Source organism: Panulirus ornatus, chromosome 9 (genome assembly GCF_036320965.1).
Source record: "Panulirus ornatus isolate Po-2019 chromosome 9, ASM3632096v1, whole genome shotgun sequence".
NCBI classification, from domain to species: domain Eukaryota; kingdom Metazoa; phylum Arthropoda; class Malacostraca; order Decapoda; family Palinuridae; genus Panulirus; species Panulirus ornatus.
In genome coordinates, this window is record NC_092232.1 from 42,802,108 (window position 1) to 42,825,325 (window position 23,218).

At 41.9% G+C, this 23,218-nt stretch overlaps 1 protein-coding gene across 1 annotated transcript in view; it reads left to right on the forward strand.

Moving 5' to 3' along the window:
• Positions 1-23,218, forward strand: part of LOC139750367 (uncharacterized) — a 146,237-nt gene that overhangs the window by 35,209 nt on the left and 87,810 nt on the right. The window contains exons 2-3 of the mRNA XM_071665086.1: positions 16,811-16,918; positions 19,201-19,347. Of these exons, the coding sequence (XP_071521187.1) occupies positions 16,820-16,918; positions 19,201-19,347 (246 nt within the window). The 5' untranslated portion in view covers positions 16,811-16,819. The remainder of the gene's footprint in view (positions 1-16,810; positions 16,919-19,200; positions 19,348-23,218) is intronic.

Sequence of the window (23,218 nt, forward strand, 5' to 3'; positions counted from 1 at the left end):
AGTGGTGATGTGAGAAGGAGATGGAGTGAGTATTTTGAAGGTTTGTTGAATGTGTTTGATGATAGAATGGCAGATATAGAGTGTTTTGGTCGAAGTGGTGTGCAAAGTGAGAGGGTTGGGGAAAATGATTTGGTAAACAGAGAAGAGGTAGTAAAAGCTTTGCGGAAGATGAAAGCGGCAAGGCAGCAGGTTTGGATGGTATTGCAGTGGAATTTATTAAAAAAAAAGGGGTGACTGTATTGTTGACTGGTTGGTAAGGTTATTTAATGTATGTATGACTCATGGTGAGGTGCCTGAGGAGTGGCGGAATGTGTGCATAGTGCCATTGTACAAAGGCAAAGGGGATAAGAGTGAATGCTCAAATTACAGAGGTATAAGTTTGTTGAATATTCCTGGTAAATTACATGGGAGGGTATTGATTGAGAGGGTGAAGGCATGTACAGAGCATCAGATTGGGGAAGAGCAGTGTGGTTTCAGAAGTGGTAGAGGATGTGTGGATCAGGTGTTTGCTTTGAAGAATGTATGTGAGAAATACTTAGAAAAGCAAATGGATTTGTATGTAGCATATATGGATCTGGAGAAGGCGTATGATAGAGTTGATAGAGATGCTCTGTGGAAGGTATTAAGAATATATGGTGTGGGTGGCAAGTTGTTGGAAGCAGTGAAAAGTTTTTATCGAGGATGTAAGGCATGTGTACGTGTAGGAAGAGAGGAAAGTGATTGGTTCTCAGTGAATGTAGGTTTGCGGCAGGGGTGTGTGATGTCTCCATGATTGTTTGATTTGTTTATGGATGGGGTTGTTAGGGAGGTGAATGCAAGAGTTTTGGAAAGAGGGGCAAGAATGAAGTCTGTTGTGGATGAGAGAGCTTGGGAAGTGAGTCAGTTGTTTGTTGATGATACAGCCCTGGTGGCTGATTCATGTGAGAAACTGCAGAAGCTGGTGACTGAGTTTGTTAAAGTGTGTAAAAGAAGAAAGTTAAGAGTAAATGTGAATAAGAGCAAGGTTATTTGGTACAGTAGGGTTGAGGGTCAAGTCAATTGGGAGGTAAGTTTGAATGTAGAAAAACTGGAGGAAGTAAAGTGTTTTAGATATCTGGGAGTGGATCTGGCAGCGGATGGAACCATGGAAGCGGAAGTGGATCATAGGGTGGAGGAGGGGGTGAAAATCCTGGGAGCCTTGAAGAATGCGTGGAAGTCGAGAACATTATCTCGGAAAGCAAAAATGGGTATGTTTGAAGGAATAGTGGTTCCAACAATGTTGTACGGTTGTGAGGCATGGGCTATGGATAGAGTTATGCGCAGGAGGATTGATGTGCTGGAAATGAGATGTTTGAGGACAATGTGTGGTGTGAGGTGGTTTGATCGAGTAAGTAACGTAAGGGTAAGAGAGATGTGTGGAAATAAAAAGAGCATGGTTGAGAGAGCAGAAGAGGGTGTTTTGAAATGGTTTGGGCACATGGAGAGAATGAGTGAGGAAAGATTGACCAAGAGGATATATGTGTCGGAGGTGGAGGGAACGAGGAGAAGTGGTAGACCAAATTGGAGGTGGAAAGATGGAATGAAAAAGATTTTGTGTGATCGGGGCGTGAACATGCAGGAGGGTGAAAGGAGGGCAAGGAATAGAGTGAATTTGATTGATGTGGTATACCGGGGTTTACATGCTGTCAGTGGATTGAATCAGGGCATGTGAAGCGTCTGAGGTATACCATGGAAAGATGTGTAGGTATGTATATTTGCGTGTGTGGACGTATGTATATACATGTGTATGGGGGTGGGTTGGGCTATTTCTTTCGTCTGTTTCCTTGCGCTACCTCGCAAACGCGGGAGACAGCGACAAAGCAAAAAAAAAAAAATATATATATATATAAAGTGCGTAAGACAAGGGAGCACATGGGAACTTCAGTGAAGGGCGCTAATGGGGAGGTGATAACAAGTAGTGGTGATGTGAGAAGGAGATGGAGTGAGTATTTTGAAGGTTTGTTGAATGTGTTTGATGATAGAGTGGCCGATATAGGGTGTCTTGGTCGAGGTGGTGCGCAAAGTGAGAGGGTTGGGGAAAATGATTTGGTAAACAGAGAAGAGGTAGTAAAAGCTTTGCGGAAGATGAAAGCCGGCAAGGCAGCAGGTTTGGATGGTATTGCAGTGAAATTTATTAAAAAAGTGGTGACTGTACTGTTGACTGGTTGGTAAGGTTATTTAATGTATGTATGACTCATGGTGAGGTGCCTGAGGAGTGGTGGAATGCTTGCATAGTGCCATTGTACAAAGGCAAAGGGGATTAAGAGTGAGTGCTCAAATTACAGAGGTATAAGTTTGTTGAGTATTCCTGGTAAATTATATGGGAGGGTATTGATTGAGAGGGTGAAGGCATGTACAGAGCATCAGATTGGGGAAGAGCAGTGTGGTTTCAGAGGTGGTAGAGGATGTGTGGATCAGGTGTTTGCTTTGAAGAATGTATGTTAGAAATACTTAGAAAAGGAAATGGATTTGTATGTAGCATTTATGGATCTGGAGAAGGCATATGATAGAGTTGATAGAGATGCTCTGTGGAAGGTATTAAGAATGTATGGTGTGAGTGGCAAGTTGTTGGAAGCAGTGAAAAGTTTTTATCGAGGATGTAAGGCATGTGTACGTGTAGGAAGAGAGGAAAGTGATTGGTTCTCAGTGAATGTAGGTTTGCGCAAGGGGTGTGTGATGTCTCCATGGTTGTTTAATTTGTTTATGGATGGGGTTGTTAGGGAGGTGAATGCAAGAGTTTTGGAAAGAGGGGTAAGAATGAAGTCTGTTGTGGATGAGAGAGCTTGGGAAGTGAGTCAGTTGTTGTTCGATGATGATACAGCGCTGGTGGCTGATTCATGTGAGAAACTGCAGAAGCTGGTGACTGAGTTTGGTAAAGTGTGTGAAAGAAGAAAGTTAAGAGTAAATGTGAATAAGAGCAAGGTTATTAGGTACAGTAGGGTTGAGGGTGAAGTCAGTTGGGAGGTAAGTTTGAATGGAGAAAAACTGGAGGAAGTAAAGTGTTTTAGATATCTGGGAGTGCATCTGGCAGCGGATGGAACCATGGAAGCGGAAGTGGATCATAGGGTGGGGGAGGGGGGAAAATCCTGGGAGCCTTGAAAAATGTGTGGAAGTCGAGAACATTATCTCGGAAAGCAAAAATGGGTATGTTTGAAGGAATAGTGGTTCCAACAATGTTGTATGGTTGCGAGGTGTGGGCTATGGATAGAGTTGTGCGCAGGAGGGTGGATGTGCTGGAAATGAGATGTTTAAGGACAATGTGTGGTGTGAGGTGGTTTGATCGAGTAAGTAACGTAAGGGTAAGAGAGATGTGTGGAAATAAAAAGAGTGTGGTTGAGAGAGCAGAAGAGGGTGTTTTGAAATGGTTTTGGCACATGGAGAGAATGAGTGAGGAAAGATTGACCAAGAGGATATATGTGTCGGAGGTGGAGGGAACGAGTAGAAGTGGGAAACCAAATTGGAGGTGGAAAGATGGAGTGAAAAAGATTTTGAGTGATCGGGGCCTGAACATGCAGGAGGGTGAAAGGAGGGCAAGGAATAGAGTGAATTGAATCGATGTGGTATACCGGTGTTGACGTGCTGTAAGTGGATTGAATCAGGGTATATGAAGCGTCTGGGGTAAACCATGGAAAGATGTGGAGGTATGTATATTTGCGTGTGTGGACGTATGTATATACATGTGTATGGGGGTGGGTTGGGCCATTTCTTTCGTCTGTTTCCTTGCGCTACCTCGCAAACGCGGGAGACAGCGACAAAAAAAAAATATATATATATACATATATATATTTGAGCACTCACTCTTATCCCCTCTGCCTTTGTACAATGGCACTATGCAGCATTCTGCCAATCCTCAGGCACCTCACCATGAGTCATACATACATTAAATAACCTTACCAACCAGTCAACAATACAGTCACCCCCTTTTTTAATAAATTCCACTGCAATACCATCCAAACCTGCTGCCTTGCCGGCTTTCATCTTCATCTTACAGAGGTATAAGTTTGTTGAGTATTCCTGGCAAATTATATGGGAGGGTATTGATTGAGAGGGTGAAGGCATGTACAGAGCATCAGATTGGGGAAGAGCAGTGTGGTTTCAGAAGTGGTAGAGGATGTGTGGATCAGGTGTTTGCTTTGAAGAATGTATGTGAGAAATACTTAGAAAAGCAAATGGATTTGTATGTAGCATTTATGGATCTGGAGAAGGCATATGATAGACTTGATAGAGATGCTCTGTGGAAGGTATTAAGAATATATGGTGTGGGAGGCAAGTTGTTAGAAGCAGTGAAAAGTTTTTATCGAGGATGTAAGGCATGTGTACGTGTAGGAAGAGAGGAAAGTGATTGGTTCTCAGTGAATGTAGGTTTGCGGCAGTTGTGTGTGATGTCTCCATGGTTGTTTAATTTGTTTATGGATGGGGTTGTTAGGGAGGTGAATGCAAGAGTTTTCGAAAGAGGGGCAAGTATGAAGTCTGTTGGGGATGAGAGAGCTTGGGAAGTGAGTCAGTTGTTGTTCGCTGATGATACAGCGCTGGTGGCTGATTCATGTGAGAAACTGCAGAAGCTGGTGACTGAGTTTGGTAAAGTGTGTGAAAGAAGAAAGTTAAGAGTAAATGTGAATAAGAGCAAGGTTATTAGGTACAGTAGGGTTGAGGGTCAATTCAATTGGGAGGTGAGTTTGAATGGAGAAAAACTGGAGGAAGTGAAGTGTTTTAGATATCTGGGAGTGGATCTGGCAGCGGATGGAACCATGGAAGCGGAAGTGGATCATAGGGTGGGGGAGGGGGCGAATATTCTGGGAGCCTTGAAGAATATGTGGAAGTCGAGAACATTATCTCGGAAAGCATAAATGGGTATGTTTGAAGGAATAGTGGTTCCAACAATGTTGTATGGTTGCGAGGCGTGGACTATGGATAGAGTTGTGCGCAGGAGGATGGATGTGCTGGAAATGAGATGTTTGAGGACAATGTGTGGTGTGAGGTGGTTTGATCGATTAAGTAACGTAAGGGTAAGAGAGATGTGTGGAAATAAAAAGAGCATGGTTGAGAGAGCAGAATAGGGTGTTTTGAAATGGTTTGGTCACATGGAGAGAATGAGTGAGGAAAGATTGACCAAGAGGATATATGTGTCGGAGGTGGAGGGAACGAGGAGAAGAGGGAGACCAAATTGGAGGTGGAAGGATGGAGTGAAAAAGATTTTGAGTGATCGGGGCCTGAACATGCAGGAGGGTGAAAGGAGGGCAAAGAATAGAGTGAATTGGAGCGATGTGGTATACCGGGGTTGATGTGCTGTCAGTGGATTGAATCAAGGCATGTGTATGGGGGTGGGTTGGGCCATTTCTTTCGTCTGTTTTCTTGCGCTACCTCGCAAACGCGGGAGACAGCGTCAAGGCAAAAAAAAAAAAAAAAATGTATATATATATATATATATATATATATATATATTAGGGGAGTGGGGGAGGAATGGGATATATTCAAGGAATCAGTGATGGATTGCGCAAAAGATGCTTGTGGCATGAGAAGCTTGGGAGGTGGGTTGATTGGAAAGAGTAGTGAGTGTTGGGATGAAGAAGTAAGATTATTAGTGAAAGAGAAGAGAGAGGCATTTGGACGATTTTAGCAGGGAAAAAATGCAATTGAGTGGGAGATGTATAAAAGAAAGAGATAGGAGGTCAAGAGAAAGGTGCAAGAGGTGAAAAAGAGTGCAAATGGGAGTTGGGGTGAGAGAGTATCATTAAATTTTAGAGAGAATAAAAAGATGAACTGGAAGGAGGTAAATAAAGTGCGTAAGACAAGGGAGGAAATGGGAACTTCAGTGAAGGGTGCTAATGGGGAGGTGATAACAAGTAGTGGTGATGTGAGAAGGAGATGGAGTGAGTATTTTGAAGGTTTGTTGAATGTGTTTGATGATAGAGTGGCCGATATAGGGTATCTTGGTCGAGGTGGTGTGCAAAGTGAGAGGGTTGGGGAAAATGATTTGGTAAACAGAGAAGAGGTAGTAAAAGCTTTGCGGAAGATGAAAGCCGGCAAGGCAGCAGGTTTGGATGGTATTGCAGTGGAATTTATTAAAAAAGGGGGTGACTGCATTGTTGACTGGTTGGTAAGGTTATTTAATGTATATATGACTCATGGTGAGGTGCCTGAGGAGTGGCGGAATGCTTGCATAGTGCCATTGTACAAAGGCAAAGGGGATAAGAGTGAGTGCTCAAATTACAGAGGTATAAGTTTGTTGAGTATTCCTGGTAAATTATATGGGAGGGTATTGATTGAGAGGGTGAAGGCATGTATAGAGCATCAGATTGGGGAAGAGCAGTGTGGTTTCAGAAGTGGTAGAGGATGTGTGGATCAGGTGTTTGCTTTGAAGAATGTATGTGAGAAATACTTAGAAAAGCAAATGGAATTGTATGTAGCATTTATGGATCTTGAGAAGGCATATCATAGAGTTGATAGAGATGCTCTGTGGAAGGTATTATGAATATATGGTGTGGTTGGCAAGTTGTTGGAAGCAGTGAAAAGTTGTTATCGAGGATGTAAGGCATGTGTACGTTTAGGAAGAGAGGAAAGTGATTGGTTCTCAGTGAACATAGGTTTGTGGCAGGGGTGTGTGATGTCTCCATGGTTGTTTAATTTGTTTATGGATGGGGTTGTTAGGGAGGTGAATGCAAGAGTTTTGGAAAGAGGGGCAAGAATGAAGTCTGTTGTGGATGAGAGAGCTTGGGAAGTGAGTCAGTTGTTGTTCGATGATGATACAGCCCTGGTGGCTGATTCATGTGAGAAACTGCAGAAGCTGGTGACTGAGTTTGGTAAAGTGTGTGAAAGAAGAAAGTTAAGAGTAAATGTGAATAAGAGCAAGGTTATTAGGTACAGTAGGGTTGAGGGTCAAGTCAATTGGAAGGTAAGTTTGAATTGAGAAAAACTGGAGGAAGTAAAGTGTTTTAGATATCTGGGAGTGGATCTGGCAGCGGTTGGAACCATGGAAGCGGAAGTGAATCATAGGGTGGGGGAGGGGGCGAAAATCCTGGGAGCCTTGAAGAATGTGTGGAAGTCGTGAACATTATCTCGGAAAGGAAAAATGGGTATCTTTGAAGGAATAGTGGTTCCAACAATGTTGTATGGTTGCGAGGTGTGGGCTATGGATAGAGTTGTGTGGAGGAGGGTGGATGTGCTGGAAATGAGATGTTTGAGGACAATGAGTGGTGTGAGGTGGTTTGATCGAGTAAGTAATGTAAGGGTAAGAGAGATGTGTGGAAATAAAAAGAGCGTTGTTGAGAGAGCAGAAGAGGGTGTTTTGAAATGGTTTGGGCACATGGAGAGAATGAGTGAGGAAAGATTGACCAAGAGGATATATGTGTCGGAGGTGGAGGGAACGAGGAGAAGTGGGAGACCAAATTGGAGGTGGAAAGATGGAGTGAAAAAGATTTTGAGTGATTGGGGCGTGAACATGCAGGAGGGTGAAAGGCCGGCAAGGAATAGGGTGAATTGGATCGATGTGGTATACCGGGGTTGACGTGCTGTCAGTGGATTGAATCAGGGCATGTGAAGTGTCTGGTGTAAACCATGGAAAGCTGTGTAGGTATGTATATTTGCGTGTGTGGACGTTTATGTATATACATGTGTATGGGGGTGTGTTGGGCCATTTCTTTCGTCTGTTTCCTTGCACTACCTCGCAAACGTGGGAGACAGCGATAAAGCAAAAAAAAAAAAAGAAAGATAAAAAAGAAATGAAATCTGGCAAGGTAGCAGGTTTGGATGATATTGCAGTGAAATTTATTAAAAAAGGGGGTGACTGTATTGTTGACTGGTTGGTAAGGTTATTTAATGTATGTATGATTCATGGTGAGGTGCCTGAGGAGTGGCGGAATGCTTGCATAGTGCCATTGTACAAAGGCAAAGGGGATAAGAGTGAGTGCTCAAATTACAGAGGTATAAGTTTGTTGAGTATTCCTGGTAAATTATATGGGAGGGTATTGATTGAGAGGGTGAAGGCATGTACAGAGCATCAGATTGGGGAAGAGCAGTGTGGTTTCAGAAGTGGTAGAGGATATATGGATCAGGTGTTTGCTTTGAAGAATGTATGTGAGAAATACTTAGAAAAGCAAATGGATTTGTATGTAGCATTTATGGATCTGAAGAAGGCATAAGATAGAGTTGTTAGAGATGCTCTGTGGAAGGTACTAAGAATTTATGGTGTGGGAGGGCAAGTTGTTAGAAGCAGTGAAAAGTTTTTATCGAGGATATAAGGCATGTATACGTGTAGGAAGAGAGGAAAGCGATTGGTTCTCAGTGAATGTAGGTTTGCGGCAGGGGTGTGTGATGTCTCCATGGTTGTTTAATTTGTTTATGGATGGGGTTGTTAGGAAGGTGAATGCAAGAGTTTTGGAAAGAGGGGTAAGTATGCAGTCTGTTGGTAAATTATATGGAGGGTATTGATTGAGAGCGTGAAGGCATGTACAGAGCATCAGATTGGGGAAGAGCAGTGTGGTTTCAGAAGTGGTAGAGGATGTGTGGATCAGGTGTTTGCTTTGAAGAATGTATGTGAGAAATACTTAGAAAAGCAAATGGATTTGTATGTAGCATTTATGGATCTGAAGAAGGCATAAGATAGAGTTGATAGAGATGGAAGGTACTAAGAATGTATGGTGTGGGAGGCAAGTTGTTAGAAGCAGTGAAAAGTTTTTATCGAGGATATAAGGCATGTGTACGTGTAGGAAGAGAGGAAAGCGATTGGTTCTCAGTGAATGTAGGTTTGCGGCAGGGGTGTGTGATGTCTCCATGGTTGTTTAATTTGTTTATGGATGGGGTTGTTAGGGAGGTGAATGGAAGAGTTTTGGAAAGAGGGGTAAGTATGCAGTCTGTTGTGGATGAGAGAGCTTGGGAAGTGAGTCAGTTGTTGTTCGCTGATGATACAGCGCTGGTGGCTGATTCATGTGAGAAACTGCAGAAGCTGGTGACTGAGTTTGGTAAAGTGTGTGAAAGAAGAAAGTTAAGAGTAAATGTGAATTAGAGCAAGGTTATTAGGTACAGTAGGGTTGAGGGTCAAGTCAATTGGGAGGTAAGTTTGATTGGAGAAAAACTGGAGGAAGTGAAGTGTTTTAGATATCTGGGAGTGGATTTGGCAGCGGATGGAACCATGGAAGCGTAAGTGAATCATTGGGTGGGGGAGGGGGAAAAATTCTGGGAGCCTTGTAGAATGTTTGGAAGTCGAGAACATTATTTCCGAAAGCAAAAATGGGTATGTTTGAAGGAATAGTGGTTCCAACTATGTTGTATGGTTGCATGGCGTGGGCTATGGATAGAGTTGTGTGGAGGAGGGTGGATGTGCTGGAAATGAGATGTTTAAGGACAATGTGTGGTGTGAGGTGGTTTGATCGCGTAAGTAATGTAAGGGTAAGAGAGATGTGTGGAAATAAAAAGAGCGTTGTTGAGAGAGTAGAAGAGGTTGTTTTGAAATGGTTTGGGCACTTGGAGAGAATGAGTGAGGAAAGATTGACCAAGAGGATATATGTGTCGGAGGTGGAGGGAATGAGAAGTGGGAGACCAAATTGGAGGTGGAAAGATGGGGTGAAAAAGATTTTGTGTGATCGGGGCCTGAACATGCAGGAGGGTGAAAGGCCGGCAAGGAATAGAGTGAATTGGATCGATGTGGTATACCGGTGTTGACGTGCTGTCAATGGATTGAATCAGGGCATGTGATGCGTCTGGGGTAAACCATGGAAAGTTTTGTAGGGCCTGGATGTGGAAAGGAAGCTGTGGTTTCGGGCATTATTACATGACAGCTAGAGACTGAGTGTGAACGAATGTGGCCTTTGTTGTCTTTTCCTAGCGTTACCTTGCAGACATGAGGCTGGAGGGGGATGTTATTCCATGTGTGGGGAGGTGGCGATGGGAATGAATAAAGGTAGACAGTATGAAGTATGTACATGTGTATATATGTATATGTCTGTGTGTGTATATATATGTGTACATTGAGATATATAGGTATGTATATTTGCGTGTGTGGACGTGTATGTATATACATGTGTATGGGTGGGGCGGTTGGGACATTTCTTTCGTCCGTTTCCTTGCGTTACCTCGCAAACGCGGGAGACAGCGACAAAGCAAATAGAAAAAAAAAAATAAATAGTACTTACTAGTACAAAAATATGAAATACCATTAATACATTGAAAAAATAATGAGTTTAGGGTAACTAAGCAGCACGGTAGAATCAGCAGAATACCTGTATCAGCTGTTAAACGATAGCAACAGCACTTTTTCTGTTGCCTGCTATGATGCTAGTGTTTTGATTAAAAGGTTACAGTACACTGTATTTTATTTTCAGGTTTTGACATATATAAATAAATGCATGTAAGCATTTGATTTTTTCCGTAATTACAGGTAGCTGTAAATGTAATGAAAAGTGAGAAAAATTTCAACGCAATAATGTTGATGGTCATGTTACGCTAAAATGTGGCATTTTAGGTGGAGGTGAAATTCAGGTCTCACATGAGAATAATGTTTTTCACATAAAAAAGACTTGACCTCTGTTTACAAAAGAAGAAGAATGCAACAACAAATACAGGTACACCACCGAATTTCTAGCAACTGATGGTTTGGCACCTCCTTTAGTCCAGACAAAATAATGAGGGAACTTGAAATTACTGCGGCCGCCAGACTAGTTTACTGGGCGGCCACAGATGGCATTGTGTGTAAGGCACACTTATTTACTTTCTTTACACTGCACTTTGTGGTGATACCACAATTCTGTGAGAGTCTTAGCATATTTTGCTTAAATTTTAACCTAGTTATGGCTTCTAAGACATATGGGAGTGTCAGTTGTGGTGTCAAACTTAAACACCAGTCCATATCGATCCAAGATAAAGTAGAACTGTTGAAAAAATGGACTGTGGTGTTTTGGTGCATAAGCATTGTGACATCTACAGTATTGTTTCATCAACTGTTTATAATATAAAGAAGCATTATTATTATTATTATACTTTGTCGCTGTCTCCTGCGTTAGTGAGGTAGCGCAAGGATACAGACAAAAGAATGGCCCAACTCACCCACATACACGTGTATATACATACATGTCCACACATGCACATATACTACATACCTATACATCTCAATGGATACATATATATACACACACAGACATATACATATATGCACATTTATGTAATTCATACAGTCTGCCCTTATTCATTCCTGTCGCCACCCTGCCACACATGAAGTGAAAACCCCCTCCCTCCACATGTGTGCGAGGTACCGCTAGGAAAAGACAACAAAGGCCACATTTGTTCACACTCAGTCTCTTGCTGTCATGTATAATGCACTGAAACCACAGCTCCCTTTCCACATCCACAAAACTTTCCATGGTTTACCCCAGACGCTTCACATGCCCTGGTTCAATCCATTGACAGCATGTCGACACCGGTATACCACATCCAATTCACTCTTTTCCTTGCACGCCTTTCACCTTCCTGCATGTTCAGGCCCCGATCGCTCAAAATCTTTTTCACTTCATCTTTCCCCCTCCAATTTGGTCTCCCACTTTTCCTTGTTCCCTCCATCTCTGACACATATATCCTCTTTGTCAATCTTTACTCACTCATTCTCTCCATGTAACCAAACCATTTCAAAACACCCTCTTCTGCTCTCTCAACCACACTCTTTTTATTACCACACATCTCTCTTACCCTTTCATTACTTACTCGATCAAACCACCTCACACCAAATATTGTCCCCAAACATCTCATTTCCAGCACATCCACTCTCCTCCACACAACTCTATCCATAGCCCACACCTCACAACCATATAACATTGTTGGAACCACTATTCCTTCAAACGTACCCATTTTTGCTTTCCAAGATAACGTTCTCGACTTCCACACATTTTTCAATGCTCCCAGAACTCTTGCCCCCTCCCCCACCCTATGATTCACTTCCGCTTCCATGGTTCCATCTGTTGCCAAATCCACTCCCAGATATCTAAAATACTTCACTTCCTCCAGTTTTTCTCCAATCAAACTTACCTCCCAATTGATTTGTCCCTCAACCCTACTGTACCTAATAACCTTGCTCTTATTCACATTTACTCTCAGCTTTCTTCTTTCACGCACTTTACCAAACTCAGTCACCAGCTTCTGCAGTTTCTTACATGAATTGGCCACCAGTGCTGTATCATCGGCGAACAACAACTGACTCGCTTCCCAAACTCTCTCATCCACAACATATTGCATACTTTCCTCTCTTTCCAAAACTCTTGCGTTCACCTCCCTAACAACCCCATCCATAAACAAATTAAACAACCATGGAGACATCACGCACCCATGCCGCAAACCAACATTCACTGAGAACCAATCACTTTCCTCTCTTCCTACACGTACACATGCCTTACATCCTCGTTAAAAACTTTTCACTGCTTTTAACAACTTACCTCACACACCATATATTCTTAATACCTTCCACAGAGCATCCCTATCAACTCTATAATATGCCTTCTCCAGATCCACGAATGGTACATACAAAGCCATTTGCTTTTCTGAGTATTTCTCACATACATTTTTCAAGGGAAACACCTGATCCACACATCCTCTACCACTTCTGAAACCACACTGCTCTTCCCCAATCTGATGCTCTGTATATGCGTTCACCCTCTCAATCAATACCCTCCCATATAATTTCCCAGGAATACTCAACAAACTTATACCTCTGTAATTTGAGCACTCACTCTTATACCCTTTACCTATGTACAGTGGCACTATGCAAGCATTCCGCCAATCCTCAGGCACCTCACCATGAGTCAAACGTACATTAAATAACCTTACCAACCAGTCATCATTACAGTCACCCCCTTTTTCAATAAATTCCACTGCAATACCATCCAAACCCGCTGCCTTGCTGGCTTTCATCTTCTGCAAAGCTTTTACTACCTCTTCTCTGTTTACTAAATCATTTTCCCTAACCCTCTCACTTTGCACACCACCTCGACCAAAACACCCTATATCTGCCACTCTATAATTAAACATTCAACAAACCTTTAAAATACTCACTCCATCTTCTCACCTCACCACTACTTATTATCACCTCCCCATTTACCCTCTTTACTGCAGTTCCCATTTGCTCCCTTGTCTTACGCACTTTATTTACCTCCTTCCAGAACATCTTTTTATTCTCTCTAAATTTTAATGACACTCACCCCAGCTCTCATTTGCCCTCTTTTTCACCTCTTGCACCTTTGTCTTGACCTCCTGCCTCTTTCTTTTATACATCTCCCAGCGATTTGCATTATTTCCCTGCAAAAATCGTCGAAAAGCCTCTTTTCATTCACTAATAATCTTACTTCTTCATCCCACCACTCACTACCCTTTCTAATCTGCCTACCTCCCGTGCTTCCCATGCCACAAGCATCTTTTGCACAAGCCATCACTGCTTCCCTAAATACATCCCATTCCTCCCCCACTCCCCTTACGTCCTTTGTTCTCAACTTTTTCCATTCTGTACTCGTCTTCTCTCCTGATACTTCCTCACGCAAGTCTCCTTCCCAAGCTCACTTACTCTCACCACTCACTTCACCCCAACATTCTCTCTTCTTTTCTGAAAGCCTCTACAAATCTTCACCTTCGCCTCCACAAGATAATGATCAGACATCCCTCCAGTTGCACCTCCCAGCACATTAACATCCAAAACTCTCTCTTTCGGGCACCTATCAATTAACACGTAATCCAATAGCGCTCTCTGGCCATACCTCCTACTTACGTACGTATACTTATGTATATCTCTCTTTTTAAACCAGGTATTCCAAATCAATAGTCCTTTTTCAGCACATGAATCTACAAGCTCCACACCGTTTCCATTTACAACACTGAACGCCCCATATACTCCAATTATTCCCTCAACTGCCACATTATTCACCTTTGCATTTGAATCACCCATCACTATGACCCGGTCTTGTGCATCGAAACTACTAACACACTCACTCACCTGCTCCCAGAACACTTGCCTCTCATGATCTTTCTTCTCATGCCCAGGTGTATATGCACCAATAATCACTCATCTCTCTCCATCCACTTTCAGTTTTACCCATTTCAATGTAGAGTTTACTTTCGTACACTCAATCACATACTCCTACCACTCCTGTTTCAGGAGTAGTGCTACTCCTTCCCGTGCTCTTGTCCTCTCACTAACCCCTGACTTTACTCCCAAGACATTCCCAAACCACTTTTCCCCTTTACCCTTGAGCTTCGTTTCACGCAGAGCCAAAGCATCCAGGTTCCTTTCCTCAAACATACTACCTGTCTCTCCTTTTTTCTCATCTTGGTTACATCCACACACATTTAGACACCCCAATCTGAGCCTTCAAGGAGAATGAGCACTCCCTGCGTGATTCCTTCTTCTGTTTTCCCTTTTAGAAAGTTAAAATACAAGAAGGGGAGGGTTTCTAGCTCCTCGCTCCCATCCCCTTTAGTCGCCTTCTACAACACGTGAGGAATGTGTGGGAAGTATTCTTTCTCCTCTATCCCCAGGGATAAAGAAGCAAAGGGAGAAAATATTGAAAGTCTATGTAGATAGCGATTCCAAGAAGCAAATGACAATTAGAAAAACTATGAAAGATGGTAGGAGTACTGAGCACGAGTGAGTGATGATGGAATGGTTTCGACTTGTCAGGTAGCATGATAATGGACCAGGCTAAGTTGTTCCATAAACAACTTAAATTACGACATGAACGTGACTTTAGTGAAGTATGGCTTCAAAGGTTCAAGAAGCGCCATGGAATTTCCATGAATAGAGTATGTGGAAAAAAGCAGTCTGCAAACCACGAAGGAGCTGCTGAGTATGTGGACGAATTTGCGAAACGTAGATGATGAGCACCTTAGTCCTGAGCAGGTGTATAATGCTGACGAAACTGCATTATTCTGGTGATGCATGCCTAGGAGAACACTAACAACAGAAGACAAAGAAGACCCCAAAGGATTCAAACAATCTGAGGACAGGCTTACCATTTTAGGGTGCTCAAACATTTAATGAGTCAGTTGTTGTTCGCTGATGATACAGCGCTGGTGGCTGACTCATGTGAGAAACTGCAGAAGCTGGTGACTGAGTTTGGTAAAGTGTGTGAAAGAAGAAAGTTAAGAGTAAATGTGAATAAGAGCAAGGTTATTAGGTACAGTAGGGTTGAGGGTCAAGTCAATTGGAAGGTAAGTTTGAATGGAGAAAAACTGGAGGAAGTAAAGTGTTTTAGATATCTGGGAGTGGATCTGGCAGCGGATGGAACCATGGAAGCGGAAGTGGATCATAGGGTGAGGGAGGGGGCGAAAATCCTGGGAGCCTTGAAGAATGTTTGAAGTTGAGAACATTATCTCTGAAAGCAAATATGGCTAAGTTTGAAGGAATAGTGGTTCCAACAATGTTGTATGGTTGCGAGGCATGGGCTATGGATAGAGTTGTGCGGAGGAGGGTGGATGTGCTGGAAATGAGATGTTTGAGGACATATGTGGTGTGAGGTGGTTTGATCGAGTAAGTAATGTAAGGGTAAGAGAGATGTGTGGAAATAAAAAGAGCATGGTTGAGAGAGCAGAAGAGGGTGCTTTGAAATGGTTTGGTCACATGGAGAGAATGAGTGAGGAAAGATTGACCAAGAGGGTATGTGTGTCGGAGGTGGAGGGAACGAGGAGAAGTGGGAGACCAAATTGGAGGTGGAAAGATGGAGTGAAAAAGATTTTGAGTGATTGGGGCCTGAACATGCAGGAGGGTGAAAGGCGTGCAAGGAATAGAGTGAATTGGATCGATGTGGTATACTGGGGTCGACGTGCTGTCAGTGAATTGAATCAGGGCATGTGAAGCGTCTGGGGTAAACCATGGAAAGTTGCGTGGGGCCTGGATGTAGAAAGGGAGCTGTGGTTTCAGGCATTATTACATGACAGCTAGAGACTGAGTGTGAATGAATGTGGCCTTTGTTGTCTTTTCCTAGCACTACCTCGCACACATGAGGGGGGAGGGGGATGTTATTCCATGTGTGGCGAGGTGGCAATGGGAATGAATAAAGGCAGACAGTCTGAATTGTGTGCATGTGTATATATGTATGTGTCTGTGTGTGTATATATATGTGTACATTGAGATGTACGGGTATTTATATTTGCGTGTGTGGACGTGTATGTATATACATGTGTATGGGGGTGGGTTGGGCCATTTCTTTCGACTGTTTCCTTGCGCTACCTCGCAAGCGCAGGAGACAGCAACAAAGCAAAATAATAATAATTATAATATTAATTTAAATTTTTAGCAGTCCATGGTATACTTTAGACACACGGGAGTTGTATAATTATTGGATTAGAGAAACTGCATGCAAGCAGAATTGTTCATTATTGTCATATTAAAAGGGGAGTTATCACTGAAACTTTTTATCTTAGCTTTTTTATTTATTTTAGTTTGGCTTTACATTTCACCAAACAGGTATCTGTTGTAGTAGTTCTTGTTTACTTCTGATAAGGTTTATGTTAATGCTTAGCACAGCCTCTCTGGCTGAAAGAAGCCAAACTTAGCATTGTTATAGGCCACAAATAGGAAGATGCACATATGTGGAGTTAGTGGGTGTTTAGAATGGGTAGTCATATTAGTTTTATTGATTGACTGTGCGATGAACTTAAGTGAAAGACCATCATGAATAGTTATTGGACACTGTTCTTGTACATCCATGCACTATATTTTATGTATTAAGGATTTTTCACAAACATTATGGCACAAGTCAAAGAATTTATCTTCTAAGAGTGTAAACTAAGATCATGCAACTATTTGATGTGCATTTTGATTTTTCAGAATTCAGCCATGGTGGTCCCCAAAGCAAAGTCAAGAGCTTCCAGCTTGTTGGCCCTTAAAAAATCTGAGGATGCAGTATTTCGGAAGAAGGTTCAGAAGCATCGGCAGGTAAAGAACAATTCTAGAATCTGTATCTCTAACCGTTGCATGAATGTTAACATAGACAGGGTTGACGTTTTATGATGCTTAAGAGTAATGTTAAGTAGACATGTGAGATTAATTTTAAGGAATTATTTAACCCTCATTGCTGTTCATGTTTCTTGTAAAGTATACTTGAACATACTATTTTCAATAAAGAAGAAGCTCTTAATTAGAATTGAATAACACCATTGTCATTGTGTCTCATCAAATTCATCCAAATTTGAACTTTCATAAACATATACTCAGTATGTATCAATTTTAGTATCAACTGCTTTTAACTGTTGAATGTTGTATTCACATTTGTTAACCTTGTCAGTAAGATGGCTTCTTTCTATATCTCATCTGCACTTGATTGACAATCATTCCCCAGATATCCTGGTTGTAGATATCCTGTAGTGTTCAGAAATTCTGTTACTGTCCCTTTCAGTCTATTGCATTATCTATTCTTTCTCTTCAAGCTCTCATCCACACTTTTAAAGATCTTTACTTTACCATCGTATCGTTTGCTGTCGTCTTTCATGGTCATGCCTTCTCAGCTTTGTCGTTCAGAGAACAAAAGTAATCACTAAACACGTTATTTTATTAATATTATTATTGTACTTTGTCGCTGTCTCCTGTGTTAGCGAGGTAGCACAAGGAAACATGAAAAAATGGCCCAACCCACCCACATACATGTCCACACATGCACATAAACATACCTATACATTTCAACGTATACATATATATACATTTTTTTTTTTCTTACTATTCGCTATTTCCCGCGATAGCGAGGTAGCGTTAAGAACAGAGGACTGGGCCTTTGAGGGAATATCCTCACCTGGACCTCTTCTCTGTTCCTTCTTTTGGAAAATTAAAAAAAAAAAAAAAAAACGAGAGGGGAGGATTTCCAGCCCCCCGCTCCCTTCCCTTTTAGTCGCCTTCTACGACACGCAGGGAATACATGGGAAGTATTCTTTCTCCCCTATCCCCAGGGAATAAATAATAGATATATATACATACGTAGACATATACATATATACACATGTACATAATTCATACTTGCTGCCTTTATTCATTCCCGTCGCCACCCCACCACACATGAAATGACAACCCCCTCCCCTGCTATGCGCGCGAGGTAGCGCTAGAAAAAGACAACAAAGGCCACATTCATTCACGCTCAGTCTCTAGCTGTCATGTATAATGCACCGAAACCACAGCTCCCTTTCCACATCCAGGCCCCACAAAACTTTCCATGGTTTACCCCAGACGCTTCACATGCCCTTGTTCAATCCATTGACAGCACATCGATCCCGTTATACCAAATTGTTCCAATTCACTCTATTCCTTGCACACCTTTCACCCTCCTGCATGTTCAGGCCCCGATCGCTCAAAATCTTTTTCACTCCATCCTTCCACCTCCAATTTGGTCTCCCACTTCTCCTCATAAATAGTTGATTTAATTTAGACCACAGTAGATTATGGTAGCCCCACCTTGATCCTTACAATTTGCATTCATAACATCTGTAAGATTGTGAAAACCCAAAACAAAGCAGTTTGCAGAATGACAGACAGCACCTAATCAACCTCTTAACCCCCCCAAAAAGGAATTTTCCTCTACAAGCCTTCTTAGGCGTACCTTGTTCAGATCCACATTCTAACAGTATCCTGTGCACCACTGCCACTTAATGCTTAATCATGCTACACCACAGAGAAATGGTAAATTACTCTATGGCACAACCCTCCTATGTTCTTAACACTCCTCATATGCTTAATGTTGTCATCATACAGAGACGTGTACACAATCACTTTGTAACCCAGTCCATCCAACAGCAGCTTGAGTGAATACACTCACTGTATAGCCCAGTTCATCCAACAATAACAATATTTAAAGCAAGTACTCTCCCCATCCATCTTACACAACTCTTGAACTAAACTTTCCGAAGGAACTAGAGTCCATTTAGCCAGACTCCACTGTGGTAAATACCCACCCCTCAAGCAGTACCAGCCCAAGTTTCAGCCAGCTTATAACCCATTATATCTACAGTATTTTACCTCCATTTATCACATTACAATTTGAATTCATTTGCTTTTCCTTAACCCAACACTGACAACTCCAACATTTTCTCAATAGTAGGTTCGGGAATGAATGGTAAATGTTGCTTGATACCTGAGGTTTTTAGGCTTTGCATACATGGGCATTTAGTAACAGCACGATGTGTAAATATAATTTTCTTATGTGTATTCATAACTTTTATTCCTTTACTTTTCAGGAATACAAAGAGGAAAAACAACCGAGAGATCATCACGGGGTGATCTGTTTGTCTAATATTCCACATGGATTCTGTGAGAATGAAATGAAAAAGTACTTTAGTCAATATGGAGATGTCTTGAGGGTAAAGCTTGTACGTAGTGAGAGGGTAAGTATGTGGATCAGAGTTTTCTGTTGGAGAAATGAGTAAGAACTTTGAGCCTATGTCTTCCAGGATGGATTCCATTGGACAGTGTCAGGGGATGCCCCTTATTAATTAGCCATAGTAAATATGCATTACTGATTAGCAGGCCTTTCCTAATACAGTGGCATTGCAAATCACCATTTCAGATTTCCTTTTTGTTTTAGCTGAGATGGCATGGGCAACTGAACACCCTAATCAATGCAGTGTCAGTGCAGTGTTCTTTTTTTCTTTCTTTCATACTTGATTGCCATTTCCTATGCTGGAAAAGTTGTGCCAGGAACAAACGAAGAGAGGCGACATTTGTTCATGTCCATTCTCTAGTTTTCATGTGTAATGCACTGAAATCACTGCTCTCAATCCACAACCAGGCTGCACTGGACCATTCCATGGTTTCCCCAGCCATTTCACATGCCCTGTTTCAATCCATTGACAGCATGTCGACCCCATATACCACATCATTCCAGTTCGATCTTTCTGGTACACACTTTTCACCCTTCTGCATGCTCAGGCCCTGATCGCTCAAAATCTTTTTCACACCATCTTTCCATCTCTAATTTAGTCTTCCCATCTTGTTCCTTCCACTTCTGACACATTTATACTCTTTGTTAACCTTTCCTCATGTTTTCTCCATATATACTGACCTTTTCAGCATGCTCTCATCTGCTCTTTCAACCACATTCTTTTTATTACCACTCCTATCTCTCACCCTTTTATTACTTACTTGATGTAACCACCTCACACCGCATGTTGTATTTAAAAATTTTATTTCCAACACATCCACCCGCTTCCACACATCATCTATAGCCCATTCTTCGCATCCAAATGGTATCATTCGGACTACTATACCTTTATACATATTCAGTCTCCCCCCCCCATAACGATTTCTTTCAACACTTTTTCAGTGCTTCTAGAACACTTGCACCCTCACCCACCCTATTAATCACTTCTTTCATTTTTCCATTTGCAGCTATGTCCACTCCCAGTTGACTTCCTCCAATTTTTCTCCATCCAGATACCCCGGCTAACCTGTCCCTTAACCCTGCTAAACCAAACAATCTTGCTTGTACTCACATTTACTCTGAACTTCCTCATATCACACATACTTCTGAACTCACTCATGAACTTCTGCAGTTTCTAACTTGAATATGTCATCAGTGCTTTGTCATCAATATCAGTATAACAAACAACAACTGACTCACTTCCTAGGCTGTCTCATCCCCGACAGACTGCATACTTGCCCCTCTCTTCAAGATTCTTGCATTAACCTCACTCACCATCCCATCTATAAACAGATAAAACAGCAATGGTGACATCACACTCCTGGTGTAGACCGAACCTCACTTGGAACCGCTCCTTCTCCTCTCGTTCTACTCATAAAAATGTTGTATGCCCTAGTTAAGGACTTCTGGCTGCTTCTAGCTGCTTTCCTCCCATGCCATAGATTAAGGCATTCCACAAAGCATCTTTAAAAGCCCTATCATATGCTTCCTGTAGATCTGGAAGTGCCACATGCCAATCCATCTGTTTCTCTAAGTATCTCTCACACACATTCTTTGAATCAAATAGCTGATCAGCATGCTTTCTACCACTTCTGAAGCCTCACTGTTCCTCCCTAGTCTGATGCTTTATACATGCTTACACTCTCAGTCACTACTTTCCCATACAACTTTTCAGGGACTCTCAACAAACTTATACCTCTGTTTTTGTTTGAACACTCATTTTTATCCCTCTTGCCTTTATAAAGTGGCACTATATGTATTCTGCCAATCCTCAGTCACTTAACCATGATCCATTCATACACTGAAAATCCTAACTAAACAATCTCCAATACATGCACCCCCATTCTTAATAAATTCAAGTGCAGGACCATCCACTTCAGCCACGTTGCCACATTTCATCTTGCATATGGCTTTCACTGCTCTTCTCTCTTCACCAAACCACTCTCCATGATCTTCCCACTTTGCATACCATGCTGACCCAAACACCATTCATCTGCCTCCCAATACGTTCAACAGTCCTTCAAAATAATCACGTCATCACCACCTGTTATGACTTCCCCTTTTCCCCCTTCACCGATATTCTCATTTGTTCGCTTGTTTTTTGCAGTTTATTAACCTCCTTCAAAAAATCTTATTCTTCCTGAAGTTTACTGTTACTTGTTCACCCCAACTTTCATTTGCCCTCTTTTTCAACCCCTGCACCTTCTTGACTGCACTCCTTCCTATTAAGTGCTATACTTCTCTATCCCACCTCTCACTATCCTTTCTGATGTTCCCACCTCCCACCTTTTGCATATGACAGCACTGCTTTCCTAAATACCTCTCATTCCTCAGCTTTTCTCATAGCTTCATTTACTCTCACCTTTCTGCTATTCTACATGATTTTCTTGGGATTTCTTCACAAATATCTCTTTTCTAAGCTCACATATTCTCTCTAGTAATATTTCCTCTTCTGAAAACTTCGACAAATTTACCCCCTTATCTTAACAAGGTAGTGATTAAACATCTCACCAGCTGGCCCCTTCAACATATTCACTTCCAAATGTTTCTCATTTACACACCTATCAATTAATATGCAATTAGATAATGTCCGATGACCATCCTTCACTCTTTCTTACCCTTTCATTACTTGCTTCATCAAACCTCCTCATACCACATATTGTCTTCAGACATCTCATTTCCAACACTTCCACCCTCCACTCATCCTCATCTGTAACTCATGCCATGCATCTGAAAACATTATAGGGACTACTATACATTCAAACCCATTTTTGTCCTCCCATATAAGGAACTCTCTTCACACATTCCTCAGTTATCAAAGAACCTTCACCCCCTCATATTTCCTATGACTTATTTCTGTTTCCGTGGTCCCTTTCGCTGCCATGTCCACCTCCAGGTATCTGAAACAGTTTTCCTCCAAATTCTCTCCATTCAAACTAAATCCCAAACGACTTACAAATTTTCTCCATCCAAACTCAAACCTCAACTAACATGTCCTTCTGCCCTGCTAGCAGAAACATGATAACCTTGCTTTTTTCATATTTACTTTCAGCTTGCCCTTCTTTCACACCCTCTCCCAAACTCAATCACCAACCTTTGCAGTTTCTCTCATGAATCTGCCACCAGTGCTGTATCATCAGCAAACAAAAACTGACTCAATTCCCATCCCCCCAATGTACTGTATGATTCACCTCTCTCTGCAAGACCCTTGCACTTGTCTCTGTTACCACGCCATCCATAAACAAATTAAACAGTCACGGTGACATCACACACCCCTGCTGCAGACCAGTTGTCAATTAGAACCACTCTTTCTTCTTGCTTCCTACTAGTACACTCACCTTACACTCTTGATAGAAACATCTCACTGCTTCTTGCAGCTTTCCTCTCATACTATGTTGAAAGTCTTGCAGGTTGAGAAGGAAATACCAAAATCTTCTTTAGAAAAATATTTATTTTTCTTTATCGCTGTCTCCCACATTTGCGATGTAGTGCAAGGAAACAGATGAAAGAAATGGCCCAACCCACCCACTTATACATGTATATACATACACGTCCACACACGCAAATATACATACCTATACATCTCAACGTATATATATATACACACACAGACATATACATGTATACACATGTACATAATGCATAATGTCTGCCTTTATTCATTCCCATTGCCACCCCGCCACACATTAAATAACAACCCCCTCCCCCAAATGTGTGCGAGGTAGCACTAGGAAAAGACAACAAAGGCCACATTCGTTCACACTCACTCTCTAGCTGTCATGTAATAATGCACCGAAACCACAGCTCCCTTTCCACATCCAGGCCCCACAGAACTA